At 33.2% G+C, this 26868-nt stretch overlaps 1 protein-coding gene across 2 annotated transcripts; it reads left to right on the forward strand.

Annotated features, from left to right (window-relative positions):
- On the forward strand, positions 1 to 26517 carry LOC107418130 (callose synthase 10). Of its 2 annotated transcripts, XM_048474453.2 has the most exons (52): positions 1 to 236; positions 324 to 542; positions 1414 to 1511; positions 1735 to 1898; positions 2406 to 2529; positions 2901 to 3011; positions 3298 to 3423; positions 3940 to 4029; positions 5354 to 5451; positions 5536 to 5653; positions 6551 to 6679; positions 8036 to 8112; positions 8249 to 8333; positions 8945 to 9037; positions 9127 to 9229; positions 9351 to 9474; positions 9586 to 9775; positions 9883 to 9935; positions 10921 to 10981; positions 11110 to 11191; positions 12178 to 12227; positions 12662 to 12748; positions 13298 to 13383; positions 13513 to 13540; positions 14003 to 14100; positions 14224 to 14305; positions 14391 to 14551; positions 14680 to 14800; positions 15416 to 15513; positions 15598 to 15688; positions 15782 to 15942; positions 16038 to 16147; positions 17023 to 17157; positions 17312 to 17380; positions 17476 to 17647; positions 17990 to 18107; positions 19022 to 19141; positions 19569 to 19684; positions 19775 to 19858; positions 20276 to 20388; positions 21825 to 21877; positions 21963 to 22139; positions 22244 to 22291; positions 22762 to 22920; positions 23253 to 23366; positions 23474 to 23562; positions 23704 to 23862; positions 24026 to 24128; positions 25048 to 25167; positions 25604 to 25654; positions 25737 to 25919; positions 26010 to 26517. In XM_048474453.2, exons 2-52 carry the CDS (start codon positions 335 to 337, stop codon positions 26244 to 26246), a joined length of 5727 nt encoding a protein of 1908 aa, XP_048330410.1. In that variant the 5' UTR covers positions 1 to 236; positions 324 to 334; the 3' UTR covers positions 26247 to 26517. The 2 variants fall into 2 exon arrangements, with proteins under 2 accessions (XP_048330410.1, XP_048330409.1); XM_048474452.2 differs by having other exon boundaries at positions 2 to 542.
- The last annotated feature ends 351 nt before the right edge of the window (positions 26518 to 26868 follow it).

Below are 26868 nucleotides of genomic sequence, written 5' to 3' on the forward strand. Positions count from 1 at the left end.
TCCTCCCTCAGCCATCAACAAATGGAGCTTCCTTAAAGGGCAAATTCGGAATTTAATAATATCATCCATTTTCTTCATCTTCTTCCTTTTTTCCCGCGATCTCTTTATTATTTCTTTCATTTTATTTTTTTTATTTTTTTTATTTTTTTTGGATCCTTTCAATCTTAAACCTCTCTATTTGAACTCAATAGCTAGCGATCCAACTCAGCCATACCTGAGTCGGATCATCTAACTCGGTCAGTTTCACGGTTTTGCTTACATTTTTGTTATCATCGTCGTCGTCTATATCTAGGGTTTTCAAGTTTCTGGTTTCGTCTGATTAGGCTTCCTAGCCATGGCTGGGGTTTACGCTAATTGGGAGAGGCTGGTTCGAGCCACGTTGAAGAGAGAGCAGCTCAGAACTGCTGTACATGGCCATGGGAGAACTACGAGTGGGATTGCTGATGCTGTTCCTCCGTCGCTTGGGAAAACTACTAACATCGAAGCGATCTTACAGGCTGCTGATGAGATTCAAGATGTGGATCCCAACGTCGCAAGGATTTGTAAGCCTTATTTTATTTTATTTTATTTTATTTTATTTATTAATAATTCAATTTTCCTGGTGTTTAATACTTTTTGGTGTACTTTGTTTGTGTTCGAATTTCTTTTCTTTTCTTTTTTTCTCTCCAATTTTTGAATAAAATATGTAGTCTGATTGGTTTGTGCTGCGAGTTTGAGGAAATGATGTTTATAATGCTGTAATAGGGTTGTGGAGAGTTTTTAGTTATGGAGGTTTAGTTTGCTTGTCGAACTTGACTATCAAGATTAAATTGGCGGTTCGTACTACTCGTGCAAATTCTCGTTTGTTTTGTTTTCTGTCGGGTATAGGAACTCATGGTTTTCTCAGTTATAGAGAGAGGTGAAAAAATAGGATGGAGACAATCTTCTTGGTTGTTTAGAAATTTTCTTGATGTTGAATAGTTCTAGAGATGCACTAATCTTGCATTTGTTTTGCTTCCATATTTCAGTGTCATTGTATCAATGCAATCCTGTGGGTTGGGTATATATAACTTAAAGGTTTTAGGGGAACTGAAATTATGATCTATACATGACTAAAAATTGAGGTGGAATTTGTTAAATGACAATGTCACAAACAAAATTGGGCTTTCTTCTGGGCCTAAGGCGATATTTCTACTAGTGAAATATGTGTTAAGGTTTGTATTTCAGAATATATATCTTCATATAATACGTGTTATAGTTAATGAAAAGTTTGAATAATTTGGCAGAAGGATTTAGATTTTGATATTTGTTAAATCAATGTTCCTTATAAAATTATACATATCTCTATGCTGGAATACTTGGATGAATTGCAGCATCACTTCTATATTTATTAGTTTGTTAACATATTCACACTGGTTGTATTGTTTCAACTAGTGTGTGAGCAGGCATATAGCATGGCGCAGAATCTGGATCCAAACAGTGATGGTAGAGGGGTTCTTCAGTTTAAGACTGGTTTGATGTCTGTAATTAAGGTATTACTTAGTTCTGATTCTTTTATGGTCTGTACTGAATGGAAAGTCTTATAGTTTCCATCTATTTTGATGCAATGACTTTCACCACTTTTGAAATTACCATGAGTAGATAACAAATAAACCTTTTTTTTTTTTTTGGTTCTCGTATAGTGTGTGAACTATTTTATGCTTTTTCAAAAATTATTTTTAACTTAAGTAATAATCACTTGACTATATGTTGTAGCAAAAACTTGCAAGAAGGGAGGGAGCTCGAATAGATCGTAATCGTGATATTGAGCACCTGTGGGAATTTTACCAACGCTACAAGAGAAGACATAGAGTGGAAGATATGCTGAGAGAAGAACAGAGATTGAGGGAGTCTGGAACTTTTAGTGCTAACTTTGGAGAGTATGGTCACTACATTCTTGCTTAATTGATTTAAACTTGCATGCTATGCGTCAAAAAAAAAAAAAAAAAAAATGTTTGCACCAAATTTACAGTAATGAGGAACTGAAAGTGTGCCAGTTCTTGAGGCACCTTTGCATTCTGAAACTTTTGACTTTTAAATGTTTTGAGAAAATACCAGATCATTTATTGTTTGATCAAAATTTTGTGGTACATTGGGAAGTTCCTTGTCAGTAGCCTATCTTGAGGATTACCAATTAGGGTGCCTATTCTTGTTTAATGTTACCTTACATTTATGGTATATATATCTTTAATTGTGTGAAATTAATTTATATTGGTACGTAATAGACTTAAAGAGTTGGTTAATTTGTTTGCATTATACTTAATAATCGATCATATTTTGCAAGTCTTTCAAAATTTGAACACATGGAAAAATAAAAAATAGTTATGTTGTGCTTCTCTCTTTTGTAAAGTTATTTTGCTTGATTTTTCAATTGTTTTGTTTTTAAGGTTGGAACTCAGATCTTTAGAAATGAAAAAAATAGTCGCTACCTTAAGGGCTTTAGTCGAAGTCATGGAGGCACTTAGCAAAGATGCAGATCCTGATGGAGTTGGAAGGCTTATCACAGAGGAGGTACTTTAACCTACCTTTGAACATGATGTTCAATAAAAGATCACTGCTTTTAATCTGATTGTGGCCCCAAAATACTTTGTGCTTTGATTGCATGTGATTTTAATATGTACATTATGACGACGTTGACGATAAATAATACACCAAAAGTTCGATATTATTATTTTGACTTATGTACGGTTAATTTTATATAATTAAATTAGTAATAATAAAGTTGATTGTTAATAATTAAGAAATTTGTAACAGAAGATTTAACTAACGGATTTGAGAGTTGTCGTTTTGACTTCCATAGCAGCTAAGTAAATGTCCATGAAAATAAAATTATAGGAAAGTTGTTATGATTGACTTGTTATTGCCTTGTTCTTTGGGCTTAGTTGCGAAGAATAAAAAGTACCGATGCTACGTTATCTGGGGAGCTCACACCCTACAATATTGTCCCGCTGGAAGGAACATCTTTGACCAATGCAATTGGAGTTTTTCCAGAAGTAAGTAGAACCTTAATTGAAATACTTGCTCCCTACTTGTTGTCCGTCCCTCTAGAATTTTTTTTTTTTTTTTTTTAATATATAAAATTCTAGTTGGCTTTCATAGTCTTTTATCTATTATGTGGTTTACTGGGTTTATGCTGCCTAGTTACCGATATAAAATGCAAAATTCCCTTTTGTATTGAATATTGTCGTATTATTTGGGCTGCGGCTTTTGTATGTTTGGTTTGGTCAAATCTTTTAATTAGTTCTTGCTCATGAATTTCAATTGGGGCATTCTATCCAGGTTAGAGGTGCAATATCTGCTATCAGATGTACTGAACACTTCCCAGGACTTCCTGCTGATTTTGAAGTAACTGGACAGCGTGATGCAGACATGTTTGACCTTTTGGAATATGTCTTTGGGTTTCAGGTTTGTATGTTTGCTTTTCTTTATCCTGAGTTAGATTGATATCTAATGCTAGATGCGGTGTAACTGAATTTTGTGTTGTCTGATAATTGTATCCACACTTAGTTTGTTTGGTAACTTTGAATATGTCGCTTTTCATTCTCTCTTATTGATTGAAATTATGTACAAGAATTTTTAGAAGGGATTAAGGAACAATCTTTAATCATGATATTTTAAAATCCAGTTCATATTTTGAATATGCCATGTATCATATATAGCAATTGGCATGGCGTTCTACATGATTCTGGGTTAATATTAACCTCCGAAAGTTTGGCTTTAAACCTGCAATCAGAGACTCTTGGCAATAGGAAACCTTGTTAGTTTAAATTTTCTCTTTCAAGAAATTTTATGACTAAAATTTGGGTCAATACGAAGTTATGCCTCTTTCATCGTTTGACTGTTTGGATCTGATATAATTTTTCTTCCTATGATCCCTTCTTGTTATTATTTTAGTTAAATGCTTTAACGTCTTGTTTGCAGAAAGACAACATAAGAAACCAGAGAGAAAATGTTGTTCTTACAGTAGCAAATGCACAATCTCAACTTGGCATACCTGTTGACGCTGATCCAGTGAGTGCTTTAGATGTTATAATTCACAATCAACATTCTGTTGTCTAACTGCTTGCATCATTGATTTATTGGTACATGGATATATTATAATACCCTCTCAAATGTATATCTAGCTATGTGTGAAAGTATTTGTGTAGCTTGAATGAGTGTAAGTACTTTGATGAATGCTATAATTTAAAGAAGCATCTATATGTGGCAAGCAATTTTGTGGGACACTAATTTATAGGTGGTAATGAATTTTGTGTGTAGCTACTAGTCAATTTTGTTATCCATCAATCTGTTCGAATTTATATTTATTTATTAATTCATTTTTTGGTTTTGGTAGTGAGGATTCATCCCTCAAGGATGATGTTCTTTTGGATAATGTTAAGGCCCCATGTTCATGCTATGATGCTTGGAATTTGCAAAGGAAAGCCAGATGCTGTGCATAGATTTCTGATCTTATTTGCATGTTTAAACTTTGGGAAGAAAAGCTTTTAATTGCTAGTTATTGTAGGGATATGAGGTAGCTTGAGAGCTTCAACGACTCATTTTTTTTTTTTTCACTGGGTGGAACATGGTGATAACTTATATAATATGAGATAGGTTCTTAGATAATGAAATTGGGATTTTGGTTGTGGATGCTGAGTTACTTGGAGGTGCATATCATGCTGGGATCTATACTTAATTTTTTCGTATATTATCAATTTACATGGAGTACCATCTATATTTGCACCGTCACCCCCAATTGTATTGTCTTTCATTTAAGAGTGAAAATTTCTTTCAATTCCAAGGTCTCATTTGTGTTGCTTGCCAACTTATGTCCAATGGGTTGCTTGTTTGTTGCTGGGTTAGAAGATTGAATTTTCATGCCTATGGCCTCATTAAGCTTTTCTATTAGAGCATGCAAAGCATATCTTTTCCAAAATAAATTTTCAAGCATTGAGGGATGCTAGCAGCTTTCTGTTTAAGTCTTTGGTGATTTATATACTTCTCCGATGTTGACAATTATAAAAATCTTGTTGCTTATTAAAAAAAAAGAAAATTGAAAAATATTAAATTTGGCTTTTTTTATTTTGATGAATATATCAGATTTAGCTTTATTAAAGGTTAGGCATGAAGAATGATGTTGTTATTTGAAGTTTTGGTTGATAACATGATCGGTTTGGTCTTATAAATCATTGTCATGTATGTTTGAGATTCATTTTCCGGTGGAGGTTTACTAATCTAATTAGTCATGTCATGTGTTGATATGATCATGCTTTGTTTATACACATTGACTAATGGGATCCATGATGTGCATTGACTGATTTTTTATTTTTTTTTTATTTTTTGGCATGGCTAGAAAATTGATGAGAAAGCAATCAATTGGGTATTTTTAAAGGTGCTAGCCAATTATATCAAATGGTGCAAATACTTGCGCATACGAGTTGTATGGAATAGGTCACCTCAAGAACCTGCTCTTTTCTTTGATTAATTAGTTCATTCGTGCATTGCTTATATCCATTATTTTACTATTTTGTACAGTTTGGAAGCAATTAATAGAGACAGGAAGCTTTTTCTGGTTTCATTGTACTTTTTGATATGGGGCGAAGCTGCAAATGTTCGTTTTCTTCCTGAATGCATATGCTATATATTCCACCATGTAAGTCTCCAGTATTGAAGTTAAATTCGTTTGGCAGATTGCTGATTTATTCTCTTATGTAATAATTGTGAAGAAAGGTCTTATATCATCCTGTTATGTTGCAACCTTTTATTATGTAACTGGTTGTGCATACACGCTGTCTCTATAATTATTCTATCTAGTGTCCGTATTAGCCAATTGATATTCAAGTTCATAAATTATGTTTGAGTATATGACTTCATTGTAATTTTTAGATATCTTTTGGCTATTCTAAAGACTAAGGTACCAGTTAGGAGGACTGTTAAACTATATTTTGTATTTAAGGCTCAAAAGATGATTCAGGGACTTTCCTGGAGAACTTAAACTTTGTCAAGCAGAAGGATCTAACTTCTCCAGGAAAATCTTCAGGGATAAGGAAGCTGTTTTAACTTAGAAAAAAATACTATTATTTTTATTTTACCGTTTTGTTTCTCGATAACAAAAATGACCCTTTATCTTCTAAATTTATTTTAATTAATGGTTTTCTAGATACTAAAAGCGCAATTATTAGTTTATAATTTTCTTCTACTGCTTAATATTAGGAGCTAACTTGAACTCTATGTCTTGGCCTGATCTATATGCGAAGTTTCCGAAAATGATTATAATTTTCTTTTCCCCTGAAAATTTTAATTTTAAGACTTTTGCCACAACAATGTTGAACACAGAAAACCTGTGATAATGATGTTTTACCACTACGCATTGATTCTTGTTCAGTTTTTATGTGGTCGGGAAAATTATTGAAATCTCATTATTCTTTAATTCACTGCATCTGTGTGTAGTTATTGGAATTCTGTGTAAGGAACTTTGGCATAATGTGTTTTATTTTTACGGAAATCTATTCCTTATAGAAGGAGACATAATAAGCAATGGTTTCTTCAGATGGCAAAAGAGTTGGATGCAATATTGGATCATGGAGAAGCTAATCTTGCTGCCAGCTGCAAAACTGAAAGTGGTTCTGTGTCCTACCTTGAGAAAATCATTTGTCCTATATATGAGACAATGGTAAAGGTCAGTGGTCTATTTGAAAGTTTCTATTTTCTAAATTTATAGTGAAACTCTTCTTTTCTTCTGTTTATTTTAGAGCAAGATTCACTTTTTTACGCATCAGGATGTGTGTGCAATTAAAATGTTTTTATTATGTTAGTGTTTGCTGAGTAGCTCTGAGCTTGCACAAGTTAGATAGGGTTTGCTGAGTTTTGGTTTTAATTTGGTTTTGTTCATTTAACTTTGTTATATGCTTTACAATAAGTTGCTATTTCATACAATGGCCATGAAATAGCTATTAATCTTTTTTTTTTTTTTTTTAATGATGGATTTGTTTGGGAAATAGATAAATTTCTCAATATTTTGGATTCATATTTAGTTTTACACACACATAATAATTTAATTGTTAGCATCTGCATCCCACTTTTTAGATGTTGTGATTATGGTCCAATGGAATGGAGTGCAGTGCATAATGAGGAATGTGTTCACTTTTGTTTTTTGTTATTGTCTGTTTCACAAACAGAAATTTACTTGATTAAAAATGGTGGTCTTGTCATGTCAGCTTGATTTATGCAGGAGAATCACTTAAAAAAGACACCTCTTAAGTTATAATAGGAAATGATACTGGAGCAGTGGGTTACTCAACATTTCACTTATGTTTGGACTTTAAAAGGAGACATGTCTTACCCTGGGATATGTGTACCTGTATGAGCTACAGGCATACCTGAGCCCATCTACTAGGGAGACACCTTAGCTATAACATTATGGTTAATTTAGTTTTTCTTTTTTTTCCATATATGTTTAATGCTTTTCCTGTTAGTAAGTTCTGATATGAGGCGAAATTTTGGTTGCTATTTCTTTACTAATAATATTTTATTTATTACTAATTTTTTAATAAGGAACAGCCTTTTATTGATAGGAAATGAAGACAAAGTGTAAAGACGAGGAGTAGAAATCCTCAAGAACAAAGGATTTACCAACCCTCCCCCACCTTCTCCCCCCCCCCCCCCCCCCAAAAAAAAAACCAAAAAAAAAAAGGAACAAGAAAAAAGTGAGGTTAAGACAATAATAAAAATTAATAACGCATTAGCTGGTCATGACATCTTTCCTATTTAGAACAGTCAAAGAGAAAAGAATGATTAGAATCAGATAATAGAACTTAATATGTAGAAAATGGAGATAAGGTTCTTCTTCTTGGTGCATTGTAGTGATGCAGCGGCTTCTTGGTTTTTATTTTTTTGTGTTTTTGAAATGATTTGCTTCTTGGTAGTGTTGCTTGTTCATGTTGGGGATTTCTGAATGTCTCATTATTTTAATTTATAGATATGCTAATTGATCTCTCCAATAAGTTTTACTTAAAACCTCCTCTAATGTATGCAGGAAGCAGAGAGAAACAATAATGGAAAAGCTGCACATTCAGCATGGCGGAATTATGATGACTTCAACGAATATTTTTGGTTTCTTTTCTTCTCTTTTTTCCTTTTATTATTATTATTATCATTATTATTAATTGTTTGTTATATAATTATTTTTCTCTGATTTTGGCACATAAGGTTTGTAATGTTTTTATTTGCATTTGCTATGTATGTGCAGGTCACCTGCTTGCTTTGAGTTAAGCTGGCCAATGAGAATGGATTCACCATTTTTGCTGAAGCCGCGGCCTAAGAAAGGGAAAAGGGTTAGTTATATTATTTCTGGCCAAATCTTCTATATTCTGTGTTTGAAACTTGTACTAGAAGTCCAATAGTTTTCTTTTTAGACTTTACATGGTACCTTGACATGGAATAATACTAGCATCTTAGAGCTTTTTCCTTTATTTAATCTTTTTGTTTGTAAATGTTAGAATGGTAGCTTGGGTCAGTTATATGATTTTTATATTTTATATTTTCTATTTTGGAAAAAAGTTGCAAAGACAGTTTTATTATCAGAATGTCAGTTAAGAATATGTCCATATATAGCCTTGTAATATCCTGCTTGTGGAATTTGTAAGTTTTTTTCCTCACTTCTACATTAAGTATGACCTCATATCCTTAAAAGGATCTACAGACTTCTCAAGAATGATAATGAAAATATGTTGTGGTACTTATTTGTATGTTCTTTCCTTCTGTCCTTCCTCATCCTTCATAAACTCAATTACCCTTCTTGAGTTGTTGGATGATTTAGTAATTCCATTGAAGTGTTAGTAGGTACACTAATGGTGCTTTTGTGTTAAGAGTCCTTAAGCAAATTGCTGGATGAGATGCCTTTTTATGCAACCAATATTTTTCTCTATTTTTCCGGAATTGGCAGACTGGAAAAAGCACTTTTGTTGAGCATCGAACATATTTTCACTTGTATCGAAGTTTTCATCGGTTGTGGATCTTTTTGGCCATAATGTTCCAGGTTAGTTTATGCTTCTACACATTGTTGCGTATTACCGAATGATGCATGACTTTTATATTGCTGACATATTTTTATCTATGTTCCTAAAGATTTTGACGATTATAGCCTTCAACAAGGGACGCATTAATTTGGATACTTTTAAGATTGTACTTAGCATTGGGCCAACATTTGCTATCATGAACTTCGTAGAGAGTAAGTCATTTGCATCTTCCACTTAATCTTGAGATTCTTATTTTAACAAGATCTCTAAAGCTCACCCTTCTCTGGAGCTTCTCTTTCCTTTTGCTCATCGTATCATGTGCTGCTTTCTTAGGTTGTTTGGATGTTGTGCTCATGTTTGGGGCTTACACTACAGCAAGAGGCATGGCTATCTCAAGACTTGTAATTAGGTTTTTGTGGTTTGGTTTGAGCTCTGTATGTGTAACATATCTTTACTTGTAAGTATTATCTATTTTAACAGTGTAATCTGATCCAACGCAAAAATTGGTTCTTGCATGCTAATTGTGAATAATTCATTTTATCATAATTTGTACAAAATATTTTTGCAGGAAGGTTTTGGACGAAAGAAATGACCGTAACTCTGATAATTCATTCTACTTCCGGATATATATTCTTGTATTGGGTGTTTATGCAGCATTACGGCTATCCCTGGCCCTATTGCTAAAAGTTCCAGCATGCCATTCCCTCTCTGAAATGTCCAATCAATCATTCTTCCAGTTTTTCAAGTGGATTTATCAGGTAATTCCTGTTGAGGTCATCTTTTTGAGATAACTAACTAAATAAATCTCAAATGGGCGTTGTTGAAATGAATCTCATTGCATCTTCTGCTTCTTTGGTTATTTCAGGAGCGTTACTATGTTGGACGTGGTCTTTTTGAGAGGATAAATGATTACTGCAGGTTTGTTTCCATGTTTGTCGATATATTCTTGTGAGCCTAGAATTCTTAATGGTAGTAATGACTTGCTAAAGAGGCTTATATAGCCACCACAATTTTTTGGAAATGGCTTGATTGAGTCAAGTTGATGTTTATTATTCTGATTTTGTACTTGCCATTTTCCTTTTGTTTTCCCTATGCTGTCTATGTTTTTATACAGTTTTGCTTCACTTAATCTCTGTCCTATCAAAATACTCTGTTTTGTTCTCCGTACCCCTCTCTCTCTCTTCCTATTGGAAGCTTTTCTGCAGTTTGAACATTTATTCTAATATTGGATTAATCAGAGTTAAGTTTCCTGGTTAATTAGTAGTTTGATCTGCTATCTTAGTTTAATGCAATATCATATACTATGAGATAAAAGGGGTGATAACAAAACATACTTTTCTGGTTCTTTCTTAAATTTTGTGGGAAACATTAGTACTTTTTGCCTCTTCTCATTTAACAAGCTGGTGTGTTTATGAGTGCTTTAATCCAAGTCCACATATCCCCTTGTGTGTATCACCACTTTAATCTATTTGCAGTAAGAAATTGATGATCCTGCCCTATCCATTTGTATTGTGACTGATGTAAGTAGATATATTAACTGTCCATTTTATCAGAGGATTAACAATTTGCAATTTAATGGTAACCAGAATCATGTATGTTTGCAATTACTTATTGTCAGATATTGGCAGTTGAATGAGATCACATCTAAATCTTATTCTTTATCCAGATATGACTTTTATATACGGTATTATAGTAGGTCTTTTTGTAGTATTAATAGGAAGGGAAAGTTCTAAGCACCAAGATGACTTGTAGATGTTTTATTTCTCATTCAAGAGAACATATTAGTTCACTAACGTTGATCTCTTCTCTTTGTAGTTGACCTATGGAGAGACCTCTAATATTTTCATATCAGAAGTTATAATCTTTATTTTTGGTTTTATCATTGTATTCTTTACTCATGCAGATATGTGCTCTTTTGGTTGGTAATCTTCATATGCAAGTTCCTTTTTGCTTACTTTCTCCAGGCAAGCTACTTGTCTAATTCTTGAGTTTTGTTGATTGAGAGGTTTAGCTTTAGCAGTTATTCATTATGGTGATACTGATTGGTTACATGCCAAAATGATGCTACTTATATTCTTAACTCCTATTGCAGATTAAACCTCTTGTTGAACCCACCAATATCATTGCGGACCTTCCATCTGTGAAGTACTCATGGCACGATTTAATATCTAAGAGTAAGCTCATTTTTATGCAGTTATCTTATATCATCTTGTATATGTTTGCTCATTTTTATAGCTTAGCATCATCTGTCAGTTGAAAACATTTTTTGTTAGGTGGTATTTGGAACATTAATATGTATTTAGGAAAGCATTGAAAGCTTATATATAAATTGAAGAGTGATGTCGATTAGAAAAAAGTCCTGGCACCAGATTTTTTAGCTTCCAAAGAGAAGCATGGAAAATATGGCTATTTGGAACTCAAGAATTTAGAAGTCCTTCTATAAGCAATGCACTATCACCAACAGGCTCCAAATCTACTGAACTACTCATTCTTATTGTTATTGCATAATTACCTCCAATGTAGTAGTTGTCATGCTTTTCATATATGGTTGTCCTTGGAGGCTCTTGCCTCATAGTTCATGATGTAGTCAAAGTCCGAGGTAGCCCTATGGGGTTATAACTTGTAACTGTTTCATTTGGAAGACAACCAAGGAAGCGTGGATTAAATACCATATAGCTTAATGTTAGGGAAAATATTTTGTTTGTCTGAAAGTTCTTTCTATAAACGCCTCATTACTTGTTAAGGATGTATAAGACTTACATGCAACTACGGCTTCAACTTATTTTAGAATTAATTAAATGAAAGTCAGTTACCCTGTATGTTATGCCATATATTATTAACATATTTTATATTTTCTTTTCCTTTGATATTGTTGTAATTTAAAGGTTTTGTTTTAACTTGATGTTGTAGGTTTATGGTCTATTTTTGTATAGCTGGAAACTATAGGTGGAACTTTTCTTTTGTGTAGAGCTGCATAACATGTTTGCTAGATGATAAATAAGCTATTATTTGTTTCACTCTGTGAAACTGCTTATCCTAGTGTAGGATTCCTTCATCCTGTCTCGGGTTTAGGAATCATGATATGTTACTGACTTAATACTTCTTTTCTTGGGTCTAAGAATTGCTATATGTTACCGACTTATGCTTTTTACTATGGCAGATAACAATAATTTCTTGACAATAGCAAGCTTGTGGGCTCCTGTTTTGGCTGTGAGTTTCTCTTGTTTCTTCTTCTTTACTTTTCTTCTCCTCTTTCTTTATTTTTTCCTGGTGGGGTGTCGGGGTGGAGTTTGAGGCTTCATATGCTCATAGAGAAGCACAAATTTTACTTGCTAAGTGGAAACTGCTATTTTAGGCTATTTAGGCTATAGCTTAAGTCTGTTAAAATCTGACTCTGGAAAGCATGGAACTCATTGTTACAAATTAAATATGGCATGCATTGGGTTTAAACCCCAATTTGTTGTTTGCTCGACTCAGCTTAGAGTTAGTGCTTGCTCTTTCCTTCTGGTACTGATTGGATCTAAAGAACATATTCCTATTCTGATAAAAATAAAAATAAATAAAAAAAAGGGAAAAAAATCATCAAAGTATGCACATGTAGTTACTGTTTTGACATTGGAAAATTCTCATTTCTTAATTTTCAGATCTATCTCATGGATATCCACATATTTTACACTCTCCTGTCAGCCATTATTGGTGGTGTAATGGGTGCCCGAGCTCGGTTGGGTGAGGTATTAATGTACTCTTTTATAGTTTTGTGTCCTTTATTTTCAAGGTGCAGCTAGGTGGTTCTATTTTATTTCAACTGATTTGGTTCATAACCTTTCATTGCTTGATACTAGACTTGTTTACTACTGTCATGATAAGTTTACTTCAATTAGGGGTGGGATGATATATAGAGAGATTAAGAGAATAAAAGAAATTGTCGAATCTTCTTATGCTTCTTTCATCTTTTCGATTGTATGTCTCATTTTATGCATTTTTCATGTTATCTGCTATCTATTTCTTCAAGTAATTTTTTCTTTCCTCCTTTTCTATTTCTTGGTGTTAAAATGTGCTTTGTGTTAACTTGCTATAAAAAATTGGGTTCATTTTATAGCATTCTAAATTTTTGGGATCGATAGTAACTTAACATGGTATCAAGACTTGGTTGTTTGTTTACACTTGTAACTTTTGGGATTGACAATAACTTAATAGCTAGGATTTCATTTTGTAAGTTTTGTCTCTGTACACATTTCCTTTCATCACATGTTCTCTTGATTGCTTGCTGTTTATATCAGATACGTTCAATTGAAATGGTTCATAAACGTTTTGAAAGTTTCCCAGAAGCCTTCGTAAAGAATCTTGTCTCTCCTCAAACAAAAAGGTATACTTGTTTATAACGTTTTTTACTTTTAGAGATCTACAATTTTCATTGTAAAGCGTGTAGAGCTTGCTTTTTTTCAAAATATGTTACCCATTTATGAATTACTTGTATTTCAATGTGATCTTTCAGGTTGCCGTTTAACAGACAAAATCCACAGGTGAGATTTCCAATTGATTTTTGGCATCCATATAAAAATTTTGAGAAAACCGATATGTTAAAGACTGTTCACTCAAATCTTTTTGTCTTTCATTTTGTAAATTATTATAATTACAATTCTATAAGCCTCTGTTTTGTGACTGTTTGTGACTATTCAATGATTGGTTTTGTTAAAAAATTGCCCACCCATAACTACATATGCAGTTTTATATGTTCCTCATGGATTCTCATTTAATTCTCATAGAAAGCATCATTCTAATGCTAGAAGGAAGTTTCTTTCTTAACTGCTCTGCCTTGCTTTAATTTCTCTATTTCCTCTATGAGATTTGTTATTTATGGTTTTACATCTTATGTCACTTAAATCTTTTCACATTGTGCTTTTCTTTCTTTTGTTTTGCTCAGTTTAAACTTCTTGTTCAAACATTTATCTCTGACCCTGTGGTTATGAGTTTGGCATACTCAGGATTCGCAAAATATGAACAAGACTTATGCTGCCATGTTTTCTCCATTTTGGAATGAGATAATTAAAAGTTTGCGGGAGGAAGATTATATCAGTAATAGGTAAATGACTAGGCTTGCTGCTTGCCAAAATAGAAGAAAAATCTCATTGCTATTTTGTGTTATGTGTTGTGTGTTCCCCGCACACCAAATGTTATGGTGATCCTGAAATTTTATTGCTTTCAGGGAGATGGATTTACTTTCTATTCCTAGCAACACAGGAAGTCTTAAATTAGTACAATGGCCTTTGTTTCTTCTGACTAGTAAGGTACAACCTGATGACTTACCTGGAAGAAATTATTTGAACTTTTTGAAGTATTCTTCTTTGCTGTATTTACTTGGTAATTTTATAGATCTTGTTGGCGATGGATTTGGCTGTGGACTGTAAAGATAGACAACTAGATCTTTGGAATAGAATAGGCAGGGATGAATACATGGCATATGCCGTTCAGGAATGCTACTACAGTATAGAAAAGATATTACATTCCCTTGTTGATGGTGAAGGCAGACTTTGGTATGTCTCTCTTTGAGCTATTATGACCTTTACAAATTTTATTCTTTCATTTTAATTATCTTAAAGGAAAAAATTTCAGTTCAAATGAATATTCTCATTGTGTTCTTTTTTCACATTCTTTATGGTAGGGTTGAAAGAATCTACCGGGAGATCGACAACAGTATAGAGCAGGGTTCACTTGTCGTAACCTTAAACCTTAAGAAGCTTCCATTAGTTGTGTCAAGATTTACAGCTTTAACTGGGCTCCTGGTATATGTTCTGTTGGCTATATGCAAAATTAATTTTTCTTGAGGTTTTGGATGCTCTAGAACTTTTCCTCCATGCAAGTCAGTATTGTGGTACATTGGTTGCTTTGCAAATTTTCAATGTGGAGAACTATATTATGTCAATCGTTGTGATCCACTGAATGTTTAATCCAATTTGCTTTCTAGATGCTCCTTGCTAAATCAATAATTAGAACATGATTGGTTGGTCTGAAAGATGTAATATTATGTGTAAGTTTAGCAAAAGGACTCAGTATGCATTTTCTATTTTTAGATTATGTCACTTCCATAGTATACGTATTTCCTGGATGTCAGTTTCACTGCAAGTTGAAGTGGCCCTTTTGTTGAAAAGTTGAACGTGGTTTATTGGCTTTTGTGTTTTGGAGTATTGAATTTCATGGCATTGTTATCAATTCTAATCATTGCAATTTCTTGTAGTATGCTGTTTTATGCAGTTTGATATATCCAATAGCCAGTTTAGGTGGTCTTTTTACAGAGATGCTGCACACACACTGTATTTTGGGTTCAGAATATTGGATTTCAGGGTATAGTTTATAATCCAAATAATTTTGTATTGATGTAAATGAATGATATGTGTCAGATTTGGAATGAAACTCCTGAACGTGCGAAAGGTGCTGCACAAGCTGTGTTTGAGCTCTATGAAGTTGTGACACATGACTTGCTGTCACCTGATTTAAGGTATATGGTTTATCATATATTGATTTCTATCCGTTTAGTTTCTCGAGATTCTTAAAATACCCTCCTCCCTCTTAAATGCTACAGGGAGCAACTTGATACATGGAACATTTTAGCAAGAGCCAGAAATGAAGGGCGTCTATTTTCTAAGATAGAATGGCCCAAAGATCCAGAAATTGTAAGATCTTTTGACTGGAACAAGAAAAAGACAAGGATCATTTCTACTTTTGCTGTTTGCATCTAATGGGGATTTTATTTTTTGTTGTTACAGAAAGAGCTAGTGAAGCGGTTACATCTTCTGCTTACCGTGAAGGATTCAGCTGCTAATGTTCCAAAGAATCTTGAAGCAAGAAGAAGATTAGAGTTTTTTGCTAATTCATTATTTATGGACATGCCTTCAGCAAAGCCAGTCAGTGAGATGATGCCTTTTTGGTAAATAGGAATTATCTTATGAGTGGAGCTAGTTTTTAATACTTTCAAGTGTAATATGATCACTAACATTTGTATTTCTTTTTGTTTGAGAATAGCGTGTTCACCCCTTACTATAGTGAGACTGTACTTTATAGCTCCTCTGAATTGCAAAAAGAAAATGAGGATGGAATATCAACTCTTTTCTATCTTCAGAAAATTTTTCCGGGTATTTGCTCTAATTTTAGCATCTCTGGTACTATTTGATATAATGTCACAACACTGTAGAGTTCCATTTATTGTCCTTGAACAATTTGATTGGCTGTGTTTGTTGAAAATGGAATTTGAGTTCAAACAAAAGTTGTTTCATATTGTCAAGAATGCATTTAAATCTCCTAGAAAGATGAGTGAATTATCTCATGAACATTAAGAACTGATTGGTCTATTGCGCGCTTGATAAACTTCTTTTTGGGTAGAAATATTATATTAAGTGGTGGTTCACAGGTTTCTGCCTCTTCTGATTGTATAAATTTTTCTTGATGATTGAAATGCTTTTGTCAAGGGCAACTGTGAAATGTTACTATGTGTTTTATCTTTTCAAATTTTTACAAAATAGTTTTTTTACTTGTTCTTGCAATATGAATCCATAGCTTGCCTTTATTGGTATGGCTGAATTGAGAAGCAAGGGCAGATGAATATGTTAGATATAATAATTTATGCAATACATATGTTGCAATTTCATTTTAGGGCTGCAAATAGACTGACACAATCAAATTACTAGATTTTGGAGTGTCACCTGTTTGAAACTAAATATAGGTCAAGCTTGGGTTGAGCTTCTGGAGTTCTATTTGATTTTGTTATTACTATACTGCTATGTGTGTATTGCTTGGCTAACCTAGCATGGACATGCTCTTAATGATCAATAAATTGCCTACCTTGAGGCTTGAGCTGTAAACTTTATTTTTTGACCCGGGGGGCGGGGGGGCATGGTTGCAGCTGTTACTGGGATCAATTTCTGTGGAAATTTTCTAATCTTTTGTTGAGATGTCTTAATTTGTATTATTGTATATGCTAAATGATAAATGATATTACATTTCCTTCAAGATGAATGGGAGAATTTTTTGGAAAGAATTGGTCGAGGTGATTCTACTGGGGATGCGGAGCTGCAGGAAAATTCAAGTGATTCTTTGGAGCTTCGATTTTGGGTATCTTATAGAGGGCAGACTCTGGCTAGGACTGGTTTGATCATCTTCTATTAGCACCATATTCTTTGTTTTGAAACGTGTTTGGGAATCTTGTATATTTCTAGTTCTGCATCTAAATTATGCATTATGTAATAGCTTGTTGGTTTTTTATGTGTTCTATTAATTCATTAATGCTCTGGAAATTGCAGTGCGTGGTATGATGTATTATAGAAGGGCTTTAATGTTACAGAGCTATATGGAAAGGAGATCACTGGGAGGTATTTGGTTTGAAAACTTTTGAATTGCCTCATTATTTTATATTTATTCTAAGGATTAGATGTTACAGTGTCACTTATTTTTCTTCTATCTATAGTGGATGATTATTCTCAAGCCAGCATCCCTACAAGTCAAGGTTTTGAGTTATCACGTGAAGCTCGAGCTCAAGCAGATTTAAAGTTTACTTATGTGGTGTCATGCCAAATTTATGGGCAACAAAAGAAAGATAAAAAGCCAGAGGCCGCTGATATAGCCCTTTTGTTGCAGAGGTATGATTTTTTAATTGATAATGTTCAATTCTTCTTGCTTACTTATTGTACGTTTGTTATTTTGTTCCTTTTTTGTGTTTTTTCAAATATCTTGCTTTGTCTTATTTTGGTGTAAATGGAAAATTATAAGATTAGTTGCTTCTCTACTATTGGGGTGCGGCATGACTGCCAGTTGCCTTGGTGTTGTGTAGCAAATTTTTAATACGCACTGGTATATATTTTTTTATAATAGTTGGGTATAATAATAGTTAATGTTTATGCATCCATTATAGTCGATAGGAAATCCTTGCTGCATCTATGCTATGTTAATTTATTTTGTTTCATTTTGTTTCTGGTTACTAGGAATGAGTCACTTCGAGTAGCTTTTATACATGTGGAGGAGAGTGGTTCAGCTGATGGAAAGGTCTCTAGGGAATATTATTCAAAGCTTGTTAAGGCTGATATAAATGGAAAAGATCAGGTAACTTTCAATCACTCCCTGTCTTTTTCAATAAATTAATAGATTTTGCCTCAGAGATCTTTTTAAACACTCAAGAAGTGATAACTTAAGTCAGTCTATAGGCTACGTTTTGTTAATTGTTATTGATACATTCAGAAAGCTTTGGTTTCTGTCTGAAAATGGAGTGGACAATAGGTCCCTGCTTTATTTTTTTCTTCGTGATGGACAAGTAGATATTGCCTTTGTAGGATAAACACAAGATATCCTTTCCAAAGAACTAATATTTAGGAGGATAAAACACAAAAGTACATATGCTTCCTAGGTGACTAGTATGTTTATATATGTGCTTCCTAGAGCCTCAACCAGTTAAGGGTTTATTGAAATTGTATTTAAAATCTAACCATTCATGCTACCTACCATGTTACTTGGGTAATCATTTTCAGATTGCACTCTTTCTGTCTTCTTCTTTTTTTATTTATTTTTTTTTTTTGGGTCAATTTCTATTATATGATATTGTAAAATTCAGTATAATGCTTCATGTAATTAATTTTCATTTTTCACAATATTGGTATTGTTTGTGTCATTGTGGTTATATGGGGGTTATATGGGCCCATTTTTTTTGTAGGGCAGTAACTAGCCTAATCCAAAGCAATTAAACTTAGTCATTCTTTGGTCCTATTTTCCTTTTATTTTCTGGTTTGAATTCAGCATCTCATAGTTTTCTTCTTTGCTTAACATTTTATTTGGTTGAATTCATACTGTCATAATGTTTCAAACATGAAATTCCCATTCTCGTGTTGTTCCTTCTTGGCAAAGAATGCTGGCTACACATAATTCTTTTTCGGGTGCAATCTTTCTGACATGATATGCAAAATTGATTAGTTGGGCATCTATTCTGTTGATGTACTTATTAATGTGTTGTAATCTATGTATAGGAGATTTATTCCATCAAACTTCCTGGTGATCCAAAGCTTGGTGAAGGGAAGCCTGAAAACCAAAACCATGCCATAGTCTTCACTCGTGGTGAAGCTGTTCAGACTATTGACATGAATCAGGTGACTCTTTTCTTTAATAGGGGTAATTTCATCTATCTCCCATGTTGTATGCTTTTGGATTTATTAACTGGCTTCCTTTTGGTTTTTGAATTGATTAATTAGCTCCCTTATTCATATCTACAATATCATAATTGGTTTTAATTAATGAAATTAGACCACAGATGTTAATGGTTGAGGAATCAATTGGCAAACTTTAAATTAATGGTGGCTGTATCTAATTATTCCAAACACTAAAAGTGATCAATGAAAATTTTCCTTCTTTAAATAGTTGTACATCTTAGTATATTATTTGACTATTTTCTTGGTTAAGAAATTTGATTGAGTTGGTCAATTTTATATGATATTTGGAATTACTGTCGTCTTACACAATATAATTAGTCAAGAGTGAGTTCAATATGTAAATGAATGTAATTTACTTGTTTTGAAGGATAATTATCTCGAGGAGGCAATGAAAATGAGGAATCTTCTTGAGGAGTTCCACGGAAATCATGGCCTTAGGCCACCAACTATTCTTGGTGTTAGAGAGCATGTCTTTACAGGAAGGTTTGGCTGGTTTCTTCTAGACATAGTGGTTATTGTGGTTTATGACTGGTGAATTTACTTATCCGATTCCTTTTGGATGTGTTTTTACAGTGTCTCTTCATTAGCATGGTTTATGTCCAATCAAGAAACCAGCTTTGTTACCTTGGGCCAACGTGTATTGGCAAACCCTCTCAAGTGAGTTGTTTGCAACTTGACTGCATTGGGGGCAAAATATTGCATCGTTGATACTGTTGACACCCATTTTTAAAGTGGAAATTGAGTTTTTCTGGTCTAATAGTATTCTCATAGCTTGGGGTTGTTTATGCTAAGTTGTGCCAGTTGATGTATTATGTTGTCACTTAACACCTCGTCTTGTTGCTGCATTAGTGTAGCTATTATTTATTGGAATACTGGTTCTAATTAGACAAGTTGGTATTTAATCTAGTTGGTTTTAGTGTTGTTTATTGCTCGTAAATACTACCTATATCAAGTGGATGGAATATTTTCTTTTGTATGTGTTTAGATGTGTAGATAGCCATTCTGTAAATTTGCCTGCTCATCAATTTTGAGAGTTATCTAAAAAGGAATAAAAAAAAAAAAATTGTCTTGCAGAGTCCGCATGCACTATGGACATCCTGATGTGTTTGACCGAATATTCCATATCACTCGTGGTGGCATTAGCAAGGCATCAAGGGTTATTAATATTAGTGAAGATATATATGCAGGTACAAACAGGATGCACCTCATTTATGCTATATTATCATGGCCTGCTTCTTGAATTGGTTTTCTTTATTTCCTTCTCTTCAGTTGCATGCATGAAGTGTTAACAAATCCTTATAGTTATCTGCGTTGCTACTTTTACAGCTTATGAAAGCATGCATATATATATATATATATACACACACACATATATATGCCTTCTTCTCTTCTTGGTGCTAAAGCTTTCTTTGCTTTGTTAAAGGCTGATAGCCATAATGAGTTCTGAATTGAGATGGCGAGGAAAACCTATAGTTAAATATTTACTTTAACTAAGGATTTGATTTGCTTTGCACTTTACTTTAAAATAATTAAATTCACCTTTCTTGAGTTGCCCTGCTTCATAACACTGTTGGAGATTAGAAATTTGGTAGGTTGGTTTACAATCTTGGCATCATCAAGCTTGTCAGGGTTTTGCATTTTGCTTCTTCTTCAATGATTTCTCTTGACATGTATATCTGGAATTATATTCACCATATATCTGGAATTATATTCACCATCTCGAAACTCCTCTAGATTAGTTTTATGCGATATTTCTTTCTGCCTCACTGTTTTGATGTGCTTGTGGTCCATAGCCAAAAGAATGGTAGTAACCTTACTTATGAATGAATCAAGTTTTGTCATTTCCAACCCTTTTTCATGAATGGGCTTCAGTCAATTTTTATTCCCTTTTATGTCTTTGCTTTTTAATCTTTCCTGGAACAACTTGAGAAACTCGATTATTTCCTTTAAGTCCTTGAGAATGGTTGCATTAAAAAATCTGAGACTCTCATCACACTGTGTGGTAATTTTCTCCACTGCGATCCATTTTGAAAATTATGTTTCTAAATTTTTACACTTGGAAATGTAAAGAATAAACAAAACCAGGTTGTTCACTTTGGTTTTGTTTCACTATACTGTTTATAATCTTCACCTTCTTCCAGAATCTAAGAGTGCTTGATTTTTAATGATTTGCTTTATTTGTTTATCGCTTACTTCTATTGTAATATCAATTTTCTGGGTAGTTTTTTTCTTTGACACAGCTTGATATGTGAGTTTGGGATGTCATCTTCTTTTATATAGTTTAGAAGATTTAAAGTTTTCAATGAAATTCAGCTGCAAGTCGATGACTTTCTGTTTAATTTTTTACTATTTTTGGGGACTTTTTACTTTTCTCTTTAATTTTACTGGAAGTTTAGTTTTTTATTACATTTGAGCATCTTGTTTTGACATTTGTAAATTTTTTTACCAATAAAAGTAAATGTTTTCTATCCAAAAGAAGCTAATTACTTTTTCTGATTATTCTTTATATTATTTATTTTGGTGCTGATATTGTTGATCATATTTCCCACATTTTTTTTTTATCAGTGTTGATAGTTTTTATAAGGTGTCCTACATTTTTCCTAATGAAAATAAAATTCTGCAGGGTTCAACTCCACATTGAGGCAGGGCAACATTACACACCATGAATACGTTCAGGTTAAATATACTAATATTTTGTCTGTTGATGTCAAACATTTAACTTATTTCAGAATTATTCTTGATAAATTGCTTCTTTGTGTAGGTTGGAAAAGGAAGGGATGTTGGCCTAAACCAGATTGCCTTGTTTGAAGGGAAAGTTGCAGGTGGTAATGGTGAGCAAGTCCTTAGCAGGGATGTATACAGACTTGGACAGCTTTTTGATTTCTTTAGAATGTGTTCTTTCTTCTTCACGACCGTTGGTTACTATGTCTGCACTATGGTATGTTTGATTCTATAGCCTCTCTTTTTCCTTTCTTTGTAAATAATCTGATATTATTCTGATTTATATTTCTGCCTTCTGATGGTAATTTGTTTTTGATGCAGATGACAGTCCTTACAGTGTATGTATTCTTATATGGAAGGGTTTACCTGGTAATTTTAGTTCTTTCTCCTGCTTCTGTCGCCATTCTTTCTCTCATATGTTGTGTGGCTTTGAATTACTATTACTCTGGTTAACCATATTTATTGTGGATTTTGTACGTAAAAAACAATAGTTTTTTTACTCTATCTGTATGTTAAATTTGTGCCAGTCTTGTATTTGTGTAGACACCTTGTTACTTATCTGTTAGGTGCTGAAACTGTCTCAGTTAATTTAAAAAAATAGTAGCGTTGTGCTATCTGTGGATTTAGTAGGCACAAAAACAGTAGTTATTTTACTCTATCTGTATATTAAATTTTGTACCAGTCTTGTATTTGTGTATATACCCGGTTACTTATCAATTAGGTGCTGAAGCTGCCTCAGTTAATTTAAAATAATAGTAGTGTTGTCCCTTTCTGAATCTAACTGGTCAGCATCCTTATAGAAGATTTTTTTTTTTTTTTCCTTTGGTCGAAATTTTCAGGCTTTCTCTGGACTTGATCAGCAAATTTCAGAAACAGCAGAAGTGGAGGGTAATGCAGCACTTGATGCAGTTCTAAATGCACAATTCTTGGTGCAGATTGGAGTTTTTACTGCTGTACCAATGGTCATGGGTTTTATTCTGGAATTAGGATTGTTGAAGGTTAGTCCATATAGTTCTCATGTGTCATATTCAATTAACTTACCTATATGAGATATTTTAGATATCAATGTACTATAAAGCTGTGTGGTTTGCCTGGCTCTGTTGTATTTGAAGATGGTGGAGATAGTTCACATTGGAAACTTGTTAACAAGAGAGAGGAACTTGAATATTATGGAAAACACTATCGCTTCTACTAGTAAAAGATTCAAACGGAAAATCTGAAAATACTACTGAAAGAAAATTGCTTAGATGCTAGAAATTTAAACAAATTTGCTTATTATCTAGTGTAGTTTGTTCACATGGTAAGTTTCTCTTGTTGCTGCACTATGCAGGCTGTTTTTGGCTTTATTACAATGCAGCTTCAATTGTGTTCTGTCTTCTTCACTTTCTCACTTGGAACCAGAACTCATTACTTTGGACGTACCATTCTCCATGGAGGGGCAAAAGTATGTATTACTTTAGCTTGTAATGCTTTATTCTACTTGTTTCAAAGTTTATTTCTTATTTCTATGGTCAAATAATTATGCTTGTATTTTAAATTTTAACAAAACAGTATCGTGCAACTGGTAGAGGTTTTGTTGTCCGTCACATAAAGTTTGCTGAGAATTACAGGCTTTACTCGAGGAGTCATTTTGTCAAGGCGTAAGTAATGTTTACTAATGATTGATTTTTATTTCTCTGTAGTGGGCTTGCCGCTTTGTACGTTTGAAGGTCTTATTTTTTTTTATTTAAAAAAAAAAAAAAACCGATAGTAAATAAATCTTGTTATCTAATTTATTGCAGACTGGAAGTCGCTCTGCTTCTCATAGTATACATTGCATATGGGTACACGTCTGATGGTCCTGGTTCATTTGTTTTGCTGACCTTGAGCAGTTGGTTTCTAGTCCTCTCCTGGCTTTTTGCTCCTTATATCTTTAATCCTTCTGGTTTTGAATGGCAAAAGTAAGATCCCTGGAATTTTAATTTACTTTTTTTACTTATTTTTGGATTTGTTGTCGATAGCTTTTCTATAATCTTTTAGTTGGGAGCTTTATCTTTCATGCATGGAACCTATTGTGGATCTGTAAAGCTGTCTTGCCATCTTAACCTCTCCCTAATTAAACAGGACAGTAGATGATTTTGATGATTGGACAAGTTGGCTTCTTTACAAAGGTGGAGTAGGGGTGAAGGGAGATGATAGCTGGGAATCATGGTGGCTCGAAGAGCAGGTTTGTAACCAAGAGGAATGACATCTGAAACATAATTTGTTCTTCATTTTTCTTGTTCTCTTTTTCTTTTTCTTTTTTCTTTCCCCTTTATGTTCTTTATTGTCTTTTTTTGGTTGGTTTAGCCGTGTGGTAGAGCTTCTATTTCTTTGCTTTTCCTTTTTCTTATTTCATTGAACGTTGTGCATACTGTGAATTGGAACAAGTCAAATGACAATCGTTTATAATTGGCCCAAATTCCTATTTTACCTTTTTTTAGGAAGAGGTCCATCCAAAATTAGCTGATTTTAATGGGATTCCAGTGGGGGAATGCAGAATCTGTTTCCCATTTCCCTAGGATGGGCAAGTGCTTTTCTAGCACCCAGATCATATTATTATGCATGACAAGTACACTATGAGGACATTTTGATATACATAATCTAAATTATATTCCTAATAGTCAGTAAGCACCTTAGTTAGTGGAATAAGCTCCATTGACATTGCAATTCCAGGTAACCAAGTAACGACCAGAATAACGATATCTCATTCCTATTCTGGTACTTTAATGTTCTGATAAGTTTCATTATTTCTCATTCAAATTCTAAATTAGTACATGCCATCTAGTGTTGGGTTAAGGCTTGTGGAGGGAAACATTATAGAGCTAATTATATTTATATTATGCAAAAAATAAATAAATAAAAAAATAAATAGGACATTATGATTGATATTCCTTTTGTAAAATTTTTATTTTTGGATTTTTTAAACAAGAATCTTTTTCAGCTTGGTTCATAATTCTTGTTCTTTTTGCTCATTGTCTATTTGAAACTTCAGGCTAACAAATGATAGTCTTAAATCTCTATGTGGACCATTCAAAATTTTTATTGTTATTTCTCTTTACTGTAGTCTAATTTCATTAATATGACGTCATTTTTTCTTTATGTAGATGCACATCCAAACATTCAGAGGTCGAATATTAGAAACTATTTTGACTTTGAGGTTCTTTGTATTTCAATATGGCATTGTGTATAAGCTCCATCTCACCGGGAATGATACATCACTTGCGGTATGCTTCTTGTCCCGTTTAATCATTTTCTTATTTAGCTTATAAATGCTTTTTGATTTAAGGTCCAGCTAATCGATTCACAAGCTCATTATGCTAAGAAGACTTTAGACATGTTGTTACCTATCTGCGATAAGTAGTTGAAGCTGAAGAAGATGTAATTTGGGAATTTGATTCATATTTTGGTTGGAATCAATTATAATTTGATCTTTATAGTAAATAAGCTTACGAACTGAATATTTGGCAATTTTCTACTACCAGATGTTCTCTTGAAGTATCCAACTGGTGCCGCATTGGACTCAGTTGTTAAGTTGTAAAAATAAAGAGGAAATTTTGAAAAAAAAAAAAAAAAGAAAAAAAGAAAAAGAAGGATTGGTCTTTTTCTTTTATTTCTCTGTATTATTTCTCCTTGGTCTTGACAATTGCTTTTATTGTGTAGATTTATGGCTTCTCCTGGGCTGTATTGATAGCCATTGTCCTGGTGTTCAAGGTTTGTATCATTTACTTGAATTATCTTCTCTCCTTTGTGAGCATGCTACCATTTCCTATTACTAATATTCTTGGCATTGCAGATTTTCACCTACAGTTCTAAAAAGTCATCCAACTTCCAGCTTGTGATTCGATTTACACAGGGTGTTTCATCCTTGGGACTTCTTGCTGCAATTGTTCTTGTTATCGTGTTCACCAATCTTTCAATTCCGGACTTATTTGCCTGCATCCTTGCGTTTATTCCTACTGGATGGGCCATATTATGTGTAAGCTAATACTTTCAGCATCCTTGAAATTATGTTAAAGCTTAAATACTTATATTTCCTTATGTTCGGTTTTTTCTTGTGCTGAAACAGTTGGCAATCACCTGGAAGAACATCGTCCGGAGTCTTGGCATGTGGGACTCAGTTCGGGAGTTTGCCAGGATGTATGATGCTGGAATGGGTATACTTATTTTCACTCCAGTAGCAGTGTTGTCATGGTTCCCATTTGTCTCCACCTTTCAGTCTCGGCTTCTGTTTAACCAAGCGTTTAGCCGTGGGCTGGAAATTTCACTCATTCTCGCTGGAAATAAAGCAAATGTTGAGATCTAACCGGTTAATTTTTCCTTCAAAATGTTGGTCCTGCTCGGATTTGTTTGTGATTGTATATAGATTGATCTTCTATGTACAATATTCTTTCATTTCTGAAATGGCTGAGGATCTATCGTCGTTGTAGCTGTATAAAGAGTTGTAAAAATGGTAGCTTTGATAGGAATTTCTCGGTTATTTTCCGTACAAAAATTGGTGTTTGAAGAGAGGATCTTTGTAATGTAAGATTTTCAAACTAACCGCTAGATGGCTTCGGTTTTCTATTTATCTGTTATCGAATTTTCTTATCATTTTGAGATATGACATAGACCCAAGAGCATTTACGATTCAAAATTCCAATTCATATTACCATAAATAAATAAATATATATGTATTACGAGAAAATCAGATCTTTAATATTAAAATTAATGTTAATTTTTTTTTTTTTTTGGTTTTTTATTACATCAAAAAATTTAAAATTATATTTATTAATGATAAAGTTCAAATTTATTTTGTTTAAGTAAAATTTTAATATGTTAATAAATTTCTATTTTATTACTTTTAAATTTTAAATTTTAAATTTTAATATAATTAAAAAGTTAATAAAAAATAACTTAAGACATTAATATTATGAGATCATCTGATT

Source organism: Ziziphus jujuba, chromosome 2 (assembly GCF_031755915.1).
Source record: "Ziziphus jujuba cultivar Dongzao chromosome 2, ASM3175591v1".
Classification (NCBI taxonomy): Eukaryota; Viridiplantae; Streptophyta; class Magnoliopsida; order Rosales; family Rhamnaceae; genus Ziziphus; species Ziziphus jujuba.